Genomic DNA, 13,489 nt, shown 5'->3' with positions numbered 1-13,489 from the left:
GGGCACATTTACATAGATGCAGTTGGCAAGGGACAGAATGTTCTTTTGTTGTTTACAAAAAGTATACAATCCATGTACTTGAACTTTTTCTGGCATTGAATATTGATGCATAAAAAAACACAACAACAAAGGTAGGGTTATAAACAATTAATGTGACATCATCGCGTAAATAAGGAAACCACCCATGTTCTGTCCCTGCTGACTTCACCTATGGCTCCAAAAGAGGTGCAAACAACTCATAATACAAAACTGAAGTTGCAATAAATAATAATGGGTTTAAACATGCAGACTGTTTCTGCAAGGGTAAGAGTGAAGACATACGGAGAGTTTGTGGGGTGGGATGAGAGCAATGGCAGCCGGCGTGAGGCCCTGGATCTGATCCTTCACCAGAGCAGACATCAACATGTCTTCCAGACCCACTGCAGGGAGGCCAATAGAGAGAGAGGGGGGGGGGGGGGGATTGCGCAAAACTTTTAATAAATATATGAAAATGGGTAGGATAATGGACTTTCCAAAGACAAAATATGTGGACAGAGGAGCTTCTTAACAGCCCTAAAACCATTTTATCTTCCGTCAAGGTCCATCCAGCTGGCCAGCAGGGCTGGAGTAAATCTATTCTCTGGCTCGCTTGTAAATGTGTTTGGAATTGCTCTCTTTGTTATGCTCACAAAAGCTGCCTGGATGGAAAATGAGTCAGCTGGAAGCATAATGTGATTGATAGAAATGGTGTCCAGTCTCCTGCTTCTCCTGGAGGGATGGCTAAGTGCGGTGTGAGAGTTGCACTTCATCAGCGATCCTGATTTGTGACACACTTCAGCCCGAATAACATTCCCTCACACATCATCTTAGGTTACAAACACAAAACTACGTGGCTGCTTGGTTATGACCATTTGCTTTTGTTGCACCCCAAGGAAAGTAAAAGCACTCAAGGTTTCATTAGGGGAGTCTGGAAATAATGAGAAATATGGGGACAATTTAAGGGTTTACTGTACGCTATGTTGTTGTTTTCCCCCACACAGAACAGAGAGCTTTCTTCTGGGTGGAAAAAAAGAAATTGTACTATTTTGTTCCTATACTTCCAAAGACAAATTGCTACCATAACAGGCTCCACCTGGGTCAGGCTTTCAGGTTCCTTATTCACGAGACTTCAGAGACCAGCAGGAGAGCAGTGAAATAATGTCACCAGTGTGTGTGTGTGATATCAGTATAGGGGTGTATCGGATAGCCCATATAATGTATGTGGTGTGTGTGATATCAGTATAGGGGTGTATCGGATAGCCCATAATGTATGTGGTGTGTGTGATATCAGTATAGGGGTGTATCGGATAGCCCATATAATGTATGTGGTGTGTGTGATATCAGTATAGGGGTGTATCGGATAGCCCATATAATGTATGTGGATAAGTGCATGGCTTAGCCTGCTTTCAATTAGAGATATGGACAAATGTACAAATAGATTGTATAGCGTATAATGTAGAGAATTACAAAGTATTTTAAAGTTTAGTTTACAGTATGTATGGGGATAGACTTGAGCACCAACTGCATGATGCATACTTACATAATAGATGTGCCTGTAGACAATATATCACAGGAATTCATTCATGCATATGCTTGGTTGGAGCAACATACTGTATAAAAATGCGTGAATATGAGCTGCTTGTATTGCCAGTGCAGTACCTGCCAGGGTGCCAATTTCTGTGAAGACATCGGAGGTCCATCCACTAATAGGCCCAAAGGCGAGAGGGCTGGCCAGCCGCGATACCACAGCCTCCAGCTGCTGCTCCGAGCAGGGCAAGGCCAGCTCCCTCAGGAACAGCACCGCCAGACTGACCAGCAGTGGCCAGGCACATGAGCCAGCAGAGCAGGGCATGAAAGAAAGCAGGGACGCAGAGTGAACAATGATGAGTGCGCTTCCCATAAACCATCACGGTTTTCCCATAAACCATCACAGCTTATTTAGCAGGTAGGAGGTCTCTTGAGATCCTCGTTCTTGTTAAAGTCCCTTACAGTATTGTGCCAATATTGTCATTATCACTGGGACCCCCAGAACACATGTAGACATGTAGTGAAAATGAAGTGCAGTCCTCACTGACTGATCGTTGTTTGATGTGGCTTATGTTTATTGAATCCAGGTTCGGCAAATACCAAAAGCAAGAAGGCAGAAAATGTGGAAGTGTTTCACAAGATTACTTTACTGGTGGCTGCTTTTTCAAAAAGCTACAAATATTGTGCAGTCTGAACTCAACGCTATTGAGCTGTTCATACAGTTCAGCTCGGTTTGATTCCACTGTTGATAACTCGGTTGAAGTAAGGGACATAATTCGGTTTGATTCCACTGTTGATAACTCGGTTGAAGTAAGGGACATAATTCCGTCACGCTGCTCACCTAAGATTGTGTGGGTCCAGACGGGCAATCTCAGGAATGCTGAATCCGCAGATAAGGTGCCCGAATGATGCCAGCTCTGCCACTCCAAGCTGCTCTGGCCTCTGCCCACGTCGCCGCAAGATGCCAAGCAGAGCTGCCCTCATCTGAACCATTCAGAGAAATTCAGCTCAGTGGTGCACCAGGGCTATATGCACCATACGACAGGACTGTCACAAGGATTTACCTGTGGATTACATTGCCTACAGACCAACAATGACTGGTCTTACATAAGAACTGAGAGATGAATTAAATGCAATTCTATGAAGGAATTAAGAAGCTCATAAATAGCACAGGCCTCTGTTATACTGACAGCTGGCAGGACAAGCTGCTGGTTAAATAGAGATTATGGACCCACTTTATTTGTCTGGGTGCATTTACTGACTTGGCTTGTTGTGTTCAGTCCTTTGATAATTATTTCATGTCTAATTTTGCGCCATGTGTACTGGATTGGAACAGATTACAGATGAGGCACTCAAATGCTACGAAACATTATAACTGCGAAAACTCAAACCATAGGGAGAACTAAAAGACTCTTAATTAAGTGTGTTTTCCGTGCTTGCTCATTTCAGATGTCTGTATCCTTGTATAAGTATAAGTATATATACTCTTTTGATCCTGTGAGGGAAATTTGGTCTCTGCATTTATCCCAATCTGTGAATTAGTGAAACACACTCAGTACACAGTGAACACACAGTGAGGTGAAGCACACACTAATCCCGACGATGTGAGCTGCCTGCTACAGCGGCGCTCGGGGAGCAGTGAGGGATTAGGTGCCTTGCTCAAGGGCACTTCAGCCGTGCCTACTGGTCGGGGTTCGAACCAGCACAGTGTCAGCGTCAAGAGCGGGCCATAGGGGGCCAGACCCGCCCAAACAGGCCAGTGTGCCCCCCCAACTGAGTTCTCTCCCTCACATAAAAAAAAATCTAAATATTATTATGCCTATGATTGAAATTAAATCCATATTGAACACTGATGTTGAACACTTAGCCTACTCAAAATGAAACATGACATGCTGATTGTGTGCGCAAACTGCACGATGAAGAGGGATTCTGCACACTTGGACACCGTTGCAGTGAGTGCCACCGATACATTTACCACGACTCCTGCAACGCCAAATGGGCATAAATCTCGACCAGTAGGGTTTTTAGACACTGCTGCATAAGAAATTCAGTAAAATGTCTCAAGATAGATCTGGGAAGATAATGGAAAATACAAGGTTTTTCGTGTATGACCGCAGGATGACCCAAGCTGAATGCATGAGCTGTTCATCTAAATTGCAGAAACTGTAAATAAAGGGCCAAACTGACACGTCGCATTTCCTATATTTTCCAATATTGTCCAGTGCTAATGATAAACTCGAGCAACGGAGACGTATAGTGCTTTGGATCATGTAGGCTACTTTAAGGGGAGATGGAATCGGCCTTTAGTGAGCCAACACAGCACGCGTCTTAACCTGCCTTATCCAGAAGGAGACATTATTGGAAGCAGTGACAAAAAGCCTATCATGGACCTGGCTGGGAAATGCGACAGTTGTGGAGTCGGCATTCGTAGGCTATAGCCTGTCGCTGCAAGTACTTCTCCAAACTCAAAAACAGTAGACTAAAAGTGGCAATAAAAGTGGACTGTCAGAGCAGCACAAAATACTAAAAGCCATGCCGAGTGTCCTGTTCGCTCTTAAACTTTCCATCAAAGTTGGTGCATCTACCTAGCCACTTCGTAAATGTGTTGGAATTTGTTCTGTACTTTAAAGAACATTTTGAGGGATCACATAGCCTATGTGCAATGTTGTGATATTATCAGTATGTGTAATTTGCTTTTGAGCAGGATCTTACAAGAACATTTCGAAATGAATGGAAAGACACAGTGAAGCCTAGTGTAGCCTAGGCTTGCTAGTGGTGAGTCTGTTATATAGCCTATTTACTTGTATTGTAGCCTATGCAACGCTATTCTATTAAAATTCTATTATTCTAAATGTTGTGTGCTAGTCTATTCAACGCTATAGGCTATGACCGCTATGTTCTTGCACTATTTTCCCCCTTGATCATATTGATTCAGTTATCCAAAAGGCTCGAAGGATGCTCTTTATTATATGGCAATTTTGGAAAAATAACAAATAAAAGTGAGGTGAGGTTCCCCCCCTGTCAGTGCTCATAGCCCCCCCACCCGTTGCTCTCTGGCGCCGACGCTGAACCGGCAACCAGTTACAAGTCTGAAGCCCTAACCAGCAGTCCACGGCTTCCCCAATGTGATACTCAGAGGTGTCCCATAGGTGAGCGTGCGCTTACCTTCTTTGGGCTCCAGTCTTGCAGGCTGCCCAGGTGCGCCACCAGTCCCAGGTCAGAGAGGTCCAGGGCCTGCAGCTCTCTCTCGCCTAGCTCTGTGATGATGGAGCCCAGCTGCAGAACCTGCTCAGGACGCATGGCTCGCACTGGCCTATAGGACTGCACAGACACACATACACACACACACACACACACATATACACACACACACACACACACAAATGAACACACACACACACACACATACACACACACACACACGGACACACACACACACACATATACACACACACACAACATACACACACACACACAACATACACACACACACACACACATACGTACGCACACAGACACACATATATACACACACACACACACAATTTTCCCCCAAATCATGTACACTCTTTTAATGACAAAATGACTTATTTTATTTGGCATAGTATTATTAGTGTAGCTATCATTGTGTGGTAAAACAATTTCCTTTAAAATGACATGAAAAATAACTGAAATATCCTAAAATAACATGCCACAAAATTAGCCTATTAGTCAACACTGACAAATGAGTGTGAGGCCTTCCAAAAAATGAGGTTTCTTGGCAAGCACAACATTCTCCACTGCGCAAGCCCCTTAGAGAGCTAGCTGGAATACAGAAGATTACAGAAAAACTTCAACAGCTTTTGTTACTGTTTCTACACGACTCCCATATATGGCGTCTTTAAACATCTGATGTAACCATACCAAACGGGGGGGGTTTGGTATGGAGGTATAAGAGGAAGCGGGTGTCTGGGGGTGTCTTGGAAGAGGACTGACCTGCCTGAGTTTAGACCACAGCGTCCAGCGCTGATCAGGGCTGAGTTCCGGGTCGCGGCCCACAAACTCCACGCAGCGCTGCAGCTCTCCGTCAGCCATGCGCTGGTACTGGGCCGTGTGCCAGGCCGAGGGGAAGGTGCCCTTGATGTCCGCGCAGGTTGGCACTGGCTCTGCCAAATGACAAAAGGGCCGCACAAGGTCATCAAGGTCTTCAAGGTCATGACCCTAATAACTTATACCAGTGGTGCATGCGCAGAAGAGGACACCAACACTCACACAAGTACCCGCACAGCATCACGGGAATCAGTTCTTTCAGTTCCCTTCACCTTCACAAATCGTTCGTTTGATTCGTTCTTTCAGTTCTTTCAGTTCCTTAAGTCAAAATATGCTTTAGAGCACCGTCTTGGTTGTCTTAAGTAAAATATCCTTTAAAACACAGTCTCATATGGTGTGTTACATCATTTATGTAAATATCAAGCTTAATATTAAGCACATAAGTGCCTTTTTTCATAAATAAACTGAATGGAATTCAGTAAGAATCATATGGCGTTTTTCCAAGTTATAGCACTTGCAGGCAGGCACGTAAGTAAAGCCAGCCCTATCAATTGTTTACCCATAGCAACGTGGTTGCTACCTGCTGTTACTCTCATTCACGTTTTAGACTCAATCGCGATATACGGTCGAGGGAGATGAAGCTCTGTTCGTATGTATCTTTTATTACGTGACCATATTTTTGTATGTTAAAAAGAACCAGTTCTCTTGTTTTGGGAATCAGTTCTCGTCGTTCACCTTCGGGATTCGTTCTTTCTGACCGAATCAGTCGCGAACTGCCCATGCCTAGTGGGAACTCATCACCCAAATCCATGTCATGATTAAAACATGATGTGTTGCTGTGACTGGCCTTGTGAACTGAAGGTCTGAATATTCACAACCTCCGCTCTGGTAAGGCAGTGTGTGAGTGTTTATTCTCACTGCAGTAGAATATATTTGTCAGCCGGCTGGCAGGTGCCGTTACAAAATGTGTCAAGCACTGTAATCATTATTGAGGAAACTGACAAAGTCTGGCCTTCAAGCAGGTCTGAATTTTTTTATTTCATTTAATTTCATGTTATGAATTCTTTTTATTATAGGAGCTGCTGAGTCCAAACCTCTCTGTCTCCTGCGTCTGCCTTTGATAAGTTTGTGGATGAAGGTGTGGATCTTGTCTCGGAGGGACGGGGGCTGACCACAGGCCTGGCCAACATCACTCTCCTCCCACCGCCACTGGCTCTGCAGGGTCTGCTCCACCACCTCAGCACCCAGCTGGTTCTGAGATGCACACATAAACAAACACACACACACACACAGAGGCATGCACACACGCACACAAGCACTCACAAAGGCACAAAAATAAACACATTTATTCTTACATAAACCCACCTACTGAGTTCTTGAATCTTCACAGGAAGACTAACAATTCTGTTTGCCTGAGAGAGATGGCAGGGGGAACGGTATGAATACAGTTTTTGCCCGTTGCTTACACACTAGAACCGAATGCTTAGACCAAATCTTCTATACTAAACTTTTTGTAGCATACTTTAAACACTGTGTAACAAAAGCTTTAACACATTTTCTGCTTTGCACATTATTTGCAACTCTGCAACATACTTATTGCAAAACACTAAACACTATTTCTTACATTAGACACTTTGTTCAAAAGTGAAATTTCCTTTTATCACTGAGAAAACACTTCTATTCAAAATGCAAGCATATCTGGTAATTGGTAAAACCCATACACATACATTACCTGAAAACACTTACAGAGAAAACTGAACACTAGTCAGTCTAAGGCTTAGCACTACAAATAGACTTCAGGTAAGTTATTGTGTACCTGTTCAAGTATGTATTTTACATTGAGTACCCATGTACTGTTCTGTACTCCCCTTTTCTAAAACCTATCGACGGATTATTTTCAGTGGGCCAATGAAAAGTATGACCACCAACCACATACCTGCATGCCTTTTTTGGAAGCAATGGAAGGAGCATGCAGAGACATTGAGGTGGGGTCAATTCAAGGGTGCATATGGCACACAAGGGTCAGTTCAAGGGTGCATATGGCACACAAGGTGATATTGTCCTCTCGGGCTAGGCAACGGGGAAATCACCTGCGATGTCGACGAAGGCTTGTGGCCAGATCTAAACAGAAGGCAGGATCCATAAAAGCCCCCACTCCCGCTACACATACACACACACACACACACACACACACACACAATTTCACCAGTAATCTTGTTCTATTCTATTCTATATTTTTATTTGTTTAGAGTACATTCACTTACAGTATTGCCTTGTAAAAAGTGTGATTCTACTTTTCTTTATTTCTGTAAGAATGTTTGTTTTTTGTAAAAACCTTTGTTGCAAAAAATGTCAGTAGATCACTGCAGAAATTCTACTTTTGGGTTCCACACAAGACTGAGTTTGAGAAAATTACAATAAAAATAAAAACACAAAGACTGAAGTGTTTTATATAAAACACATCAGTGTGTTGCTATTGATTTGAAAGAGTAATTCAAAAGGTGCATGTGTGTATGGTTTTGCTGCAATAATTACATTTTTAGAAAGGATTGTTGAGTTTTGATTGCAGTGTTTCATTTTGGCATAGATGTGAGTTGTTTATCTCCAAGTGCTACAGTATGTCTTATTTGGCTGTCTGTAGAGTTGTGACATAATGAGACAAATTCTGCAAAAAGTGTGTAAGCAACAGGCAAAAACTGTAATCTGTGGATGTTTCTAAATGTAGTGTTTGTTCTGCACGTCAATGTCCCTCTCTTTCATTCTCACCTCTCTCTCTCTCTCAGAACGGAAGCATCTCTACCATGAAATACAAAACCCTAAATAACTGCCAGTTCTCCAAGCCAGGAAGTGCAACTTCAACCACCCCCAAATCCCCCCCACCACCCCCACCCCACCCCACCCACTCCACCCGGAGTCTGTGCATGACTCATTTCGTGCAGCGGAGACCTCAGTGGTTCTCACCAGGGGAAGATTGCGTATCTGCTTCAGAGTGAGCGCAAACACCAGTCTGCCGACCTGCTCCACGTCACCAACGTTCCAGGAACCCGGCTCCCTGCAACAAAAACCACATCTCCCTGAATATCACACAGATCGACTGCACCCAATTAACCACACTAACACTTCAGACAAAATGTGCACGAACAATCACAATTTCCTGAGTGCCAAGAAAAGCCATTATACTTGCTCACGTCAGCTAATTTATTAACACAACACATTGCTCTGTGAAGGTGTCAAGAAAGCATATTTCCGGCCAGCAACTCAGCCGTAAATATTTCATGTGTCTTGCGCCCTCCAGGAGAAATATAATGATGTGGTTGTATGTCATCACATGCCATTTATAATTCATCCACCCTTTCCTTCGTTTCCCTTCGCATCCCTCCCAGCGCGGCTCACCCAAGCAGGGCCTTTTCCGTGAGGAGCGAGCCCAGGTCCCGGAGGCTGTCCTGGGGCACACAGTAGCCCTTCAGCTCCTCCAGACGTAGCCGCAAGGCCTCCCGGTCCACCAGGCGCAGGGTGGCCCGGTCCAGGAAGGGAAGCAGCGGCCCCAGCAGATCCAGAGATGACCCTGTCAGGCCCTGCTGGGAGATGCCCTGTCATACGAGAAGGAGGAGGAGGATGAGGAGGAGGTTCATCATGTGAATGAAAAGGAAAAACTATTTGTTTATTACAGGTGGGTGCTACAAATCACTGGCGGTTGTAGTGAAACAACCCCCCCCCCCCCCCCAACTGTACAGCATTTTTGGTACCTATAAAAGCACTAAATAAATATCACATGTTGTTTTCATTTTCACTGAACTATTTGGGGGTTGAAAGTTCCGAGGAAAATGTACTTGGCACTCAAACAAGCTTCCGCTACATATCATATCTAGGTATATACAGTATACTTTTTCAAACACTAATATCCAGTTTAACACAAATCCACTTTAAGTGAACAATTCTGCCAATAACACAGCAACAACAGATACACACTTTCCCAGTGAACACCATGCTGTCAGCACATAATATCTATTGATTAAACTCTCCACTTCACAGCGGCTCTGTTTGCTCAGCAATCCATTCTGTCCCTGCAGACCCTCACTGAGACTACCTGCGAGTGGAATGATCATCCCAGACACGCATTCTACCTCCTGTCTGGTGCGACTCCCTAATGTAAGTGCTACATCTATGGCCCTGGGGTATAGCTGTAATATTAATATTCTGAGCAGAGGTGCTTCACATGTGATTGGTATGAGTGCTATTACATTAGCGGTTTCTGGTGCTGTGACAGGAGAGGACATTGGTGTCATATTAGTGTCATTCTTTTTTCCTTACGAGCATGTCAACAGCTTTGTCGGCAAGGGCCATCTGTTTGTGTCTGGGCAGTGTGAGGAAGTGGGTGAAGTTGTGGCGGATGTGCTCCAGAATGGCAAAGAAGGTGGTGTTGGCGAGGCTGTCAAGCATCCTCATCCTGAAAAAAAAAGATTACATCAAGCTTACCTGCACACACTTTATATACCGCATATACACTACCGTTCAAAAGCTTGGGGTCACGTAGAAATGTCCTTATTTTTGAAAGAAAAGCAATGCAAAGATAACACTAAATACATTGTTAATGTGGTAAATGACTATTCCAGCTGGAAACGGTTGATTTTTAATGGAATATCTACATAGGTGTACAGAGGCTCATTTCCAGAAACCATCACTCCTGTGTTCTAACGATACACTGTGTTAGCAACCATCACTCCTGTGTTCTAATGGTACACTGTGTTAGCTAATCGTGTTAAAAGGCCCATCACTCCTGTGTTGTAACGGTACACTGTGTTAACTAATCGTGTTAAAAGGCTAATTGATGATTAGAAAACACTTGTGCAGTTATGTTAGCACAGCTGAAAACTGTTGTGCTGATTAAAGAAGCTATAAAACCGGCCTTCCTTTGAGCTAGTTGAGTATCTGGAGCATCAGCATTTGTGGGTTCGATTATACTCTCAAAATGGTCAGAAAAACAGAACTTTCTTCTGAAACTCGACAGTCTATTCTTGTTCTGAGAAATGAAGGCTAATCCATATGAGAAATTGCCAAGAAACTGAAGATTTCCTACAACGTGTGTACTACTCCCTTCAGAGAACAGCACAAAGGGGCACAAAAGGCCTCTAACCAGAACCGAAAGAGAAGTGGGACAACTGAGCAAGAGCACAAGTCCATTAGAGTCTGTAGTTTGAGAAATAGACGCCTCACAGGTCCTCAACGGGCAGCTTCATTAAATGGTACTCGCAAAACACCAGTCTCAACGTCCACAGTGAAGAGGCGACTCCGGGATGCTGGCCCTCTGGGCAGAGTAGCAAAGAAAAAGCCAGCAGTCAGCTGGTATTCTGTCTGTAATGGAATGGCCAGCGCAGTCTCAACCATATTGAGCTGTTGTGGGAGCAGCTTGACCGTATGGTACGTAAGAAGTGCCCATCAAGCCAATCCATCTTGTGGGAGGTGCTTCAGGAAGCGTGGGGTGAAATTTCTTCAGAACAAATTGACAGCTAGAATGCCAAAGGTCTGCAAGGTAATTGCTGCAAATGGAGAATTATTTGACGAAAGCAAAAGGACAAACTTTTTATTTCAAATAAAGATCATTATATCTAACCTCGTCAATGTCTTGATTATATTTTTTATTCATTTTGCAACTCATTGGATGAATAAAAGTGTAAGTTTTCGTGGAAAACATGAAATTGTCTGGGTGACCCCAAACTTTTTATATATATATATATATATATTCATATATATATATATATATATATATACACACACACATTTACCAATGCAAGTACCCAGAGCTCATCTCAATTCAAGCTATCAGGCAACAGAAGCCACTTCCTGTTCAAATTATTTAAAGACCTAAGAGGGAGAGCAGAAAGCATTCATACGGCAGTGTTGCGGAGAAGGACGGGTCCAGCTCATTAAGATCCATCTCAGGTCTCCTCCTCAACTCCTCCACCATACACTTTCTCTGCAATAAATTGATGGGGCAGGATAAGGGGAGGGAGGGAAGGAGAGAAGGAGGGAGATCCTCTGTCAGCCATATTCTCCACTCATGCAGGGTACAAACAAAGCAGCATGCAGTGATGGATGGCAGGCTTTGTCATCTACATGGCTGTAATGCAGGCATTAATACAGAATAAGGGAACACTCCCAGACAGAGGCAATGATAAAACAAAGGGATAGATGGGAACGTGAGCGGGGGGGGGGGGGGGGGGGGGGGGTGCACCCCATTACCAGAGCTGGCCTCAGTTGTCCTGGCAACTTGCTGACAAACTGCAACAATTCAGGGAAGCCTGTGTCATTGGTCCAGAGCATCAGCCAATCACAGCTCATCCCTCTGGCAATACGGCCCAGAGTTCTAAACCAAAAGAAATAGAATATGAATGTACTGTAAAAAATAGTACACCACTGCAGAATCCCTTGTAGTCTATTTACACAGTGAAAGCTGATTCATTTAGCCATCTATTCATTCATACATCATTCTCCCATTAATTAATAAACTGCTTAATTACATGCAGTACATGAATTCATCAATTCTTCTATCCATTCTACACCAAACAGTTCATTAAGTTGCAGAAACCATAGCAACATGAAATGACATAAAGCAGCACACTCCTTGACTTTGCAAGTGACACGCATAATGAGGTCAGCTAGGTCTGCTCATTTCAGTGAGCCGCACATATGGAGGCAGAACAAAAGACATATGCTCTTAGGGGCACTTACCGCACACTTTCCAATGTAATGTTCTCAACTTGATGGACCCTTCTGAAAAGCAGCTGAGCCTGTTGGGGCCGTGGGGGGGGGGTTAGGAGAAACAATAAAAACTTTGTGTGAGTTATCGAGTGAGCAGATGTGAAGGGGGGGGTCGAACACACCTCGGGAGCCCAAGGCAAGCATCCATGAGTGTAGACATTACTTATTTATGTCCCCTTCAGGGACAATTTTTGCACGAACAATGACACCAATTTGCTTGATGGCGTCGGCGGAGCGCGGCGGTATTAATTTCCTGAAAAGCTCACCTGAAGCGAAGCCAAAGAATGGCAAATAAATGCAAAAGCCATCGCCTATGCCAGCTTGGCCCTCGCTCACGAATGACACACTCCCTCCCTCCTTTCTCAATGCTGGCTGGGTTTGGGCCAGAAGGGTTTGTGTGTGTGTGTGTGTGTAAATGTGTGTGTGTGTGTGTGAATAGGATGTTAATATGGACGGAGGATAAACACTTTCATGTTGTTTTGTCTTTTCTTAAAGGGAAGAGCCTCTTCAGTGGTCCCTCCAGGAAGGTCCTTTGTTTGTGTGCGTTCACAGGCGACTGACTGCACCCACAACTCAGTTAATTGCTATGCAAATGCATTCTGCATAACCTGGCACTCTCAGGGTACACGGACAGGGACAAATGGTTTTGCAAAAGAGCTCCTGTAATGGTGTGCATATTAGGAAGAATGTGTGTGAATGTGCCTGAGGTTGTGTGTTTTTTATGTGTGTGTGGTGTGCAGGCCTGCACTGGATAAAAGCAATGTTTCAGATTTGCCAGAGGGCCAAGAATGTTAGCAAGTAGAGAAATTGTTTGTGTGTGTGTGTGTGTGTGTGTGTGTGTGTGTGTGTGTGTGTGTGTGTGTGTGTGTGTGTGTGTGTGTGTGTGTGTGTGTGTGTGTGTGTGTGTGCGTGTGCTGCAGAGAGAGTGTGTTCAGTCTGTTGCATGAGTGTTCACATGTGTCCTATATACCTGTTGCGGGGACCACGGTAGGTCCCTGTAGAGGTTCAGGTTAGTGAGGATGGCCTCTCCACGCAGTCCTGTCATGAGTCTCTTCAAGGAGATGTGGGGCAGAAGACAGCGCAGATGCAGAGACGTGTTTGCAGATCGTCTGTCCAGCCCCTTTCATATAAATAAATGACACAATATGAAAGGTGA

At 44.2% G+C, this 13,489-nt stretch overlaps 1 protein-coding gene across 1 annotated transcript in view; it reads right to left on the bottom strand.

Moving 5' to 3' along the window:
• LOC121682470 (stereocilin) overlaps positions 1–13,489 on the bottom strand; it is a 29,118-nt gene that overhangs the window by 860 nt on the left and 14,769 nt on the right. The window contains exons 16-28 of the mRNA XM_042062635.1: positions 13,304–13,453; positions 12,304–12,362; positions 11,815–11,938; positions 11,466–11,548; positions 9,886–10,021; positions 8,968–9,164; positions 8,536–8,626; positions 6,669–6,828; positions 5,521–5,690; positions 4,711–4,866; positions 2,387–2,529; positions 1,678–1,826; positions 322–419 (exon numbers count right to left, since the gene is read on the bottom strand). Coding sequence (XP_041918569.1) covers positions 322–419; positions 1,678–1,826; positions 2,387–2,529; positions 4,711–4,866; positions 5,521–5,690; positions 6,669–6,828; positions 8,536–8,626; positions 8,968–9,164; positions 9,886–10,021; positions 11,466–11,548; positions 11,815–11,938; positions 12,304–12,362; positions 13,304–13,453 — 1,716 coding nt within the window. The remainder of the gene's footprint in view (positions 1–321; positions 420–1,677; positions 1,827–2,386; positions 2,530–4,710; positions 4,867–5,520; positions 5,691–6,668; positions 6,829–8,535; positions 8,627–8,967; positions 9,165–9,885; positions 10,022–11,465; positions 11,549–11,814; positions 11,939–12,303; positions 12,363–13,303; positions 13,454–13,489) is intronic.

Source organism: Alosa sapidissima, chromosome 14, assembly GCF_018492685.1.
Source record: "Alosa sapidissima isolate fAloSap1 chromosome 14, fAloSap1.pri, whole genome shotgun sequence".
Lineage (NCBI taxonomy): Eukaryota > Metazoa > Chordata > Actinopteri > Clupeiformes > Clupeidae > Alosa > Alosa sapidissima.
Note: the sequence above shows the minus strand (reverse complement) of the source record. Positions and strands in the feature narration are given on the sequence as shown.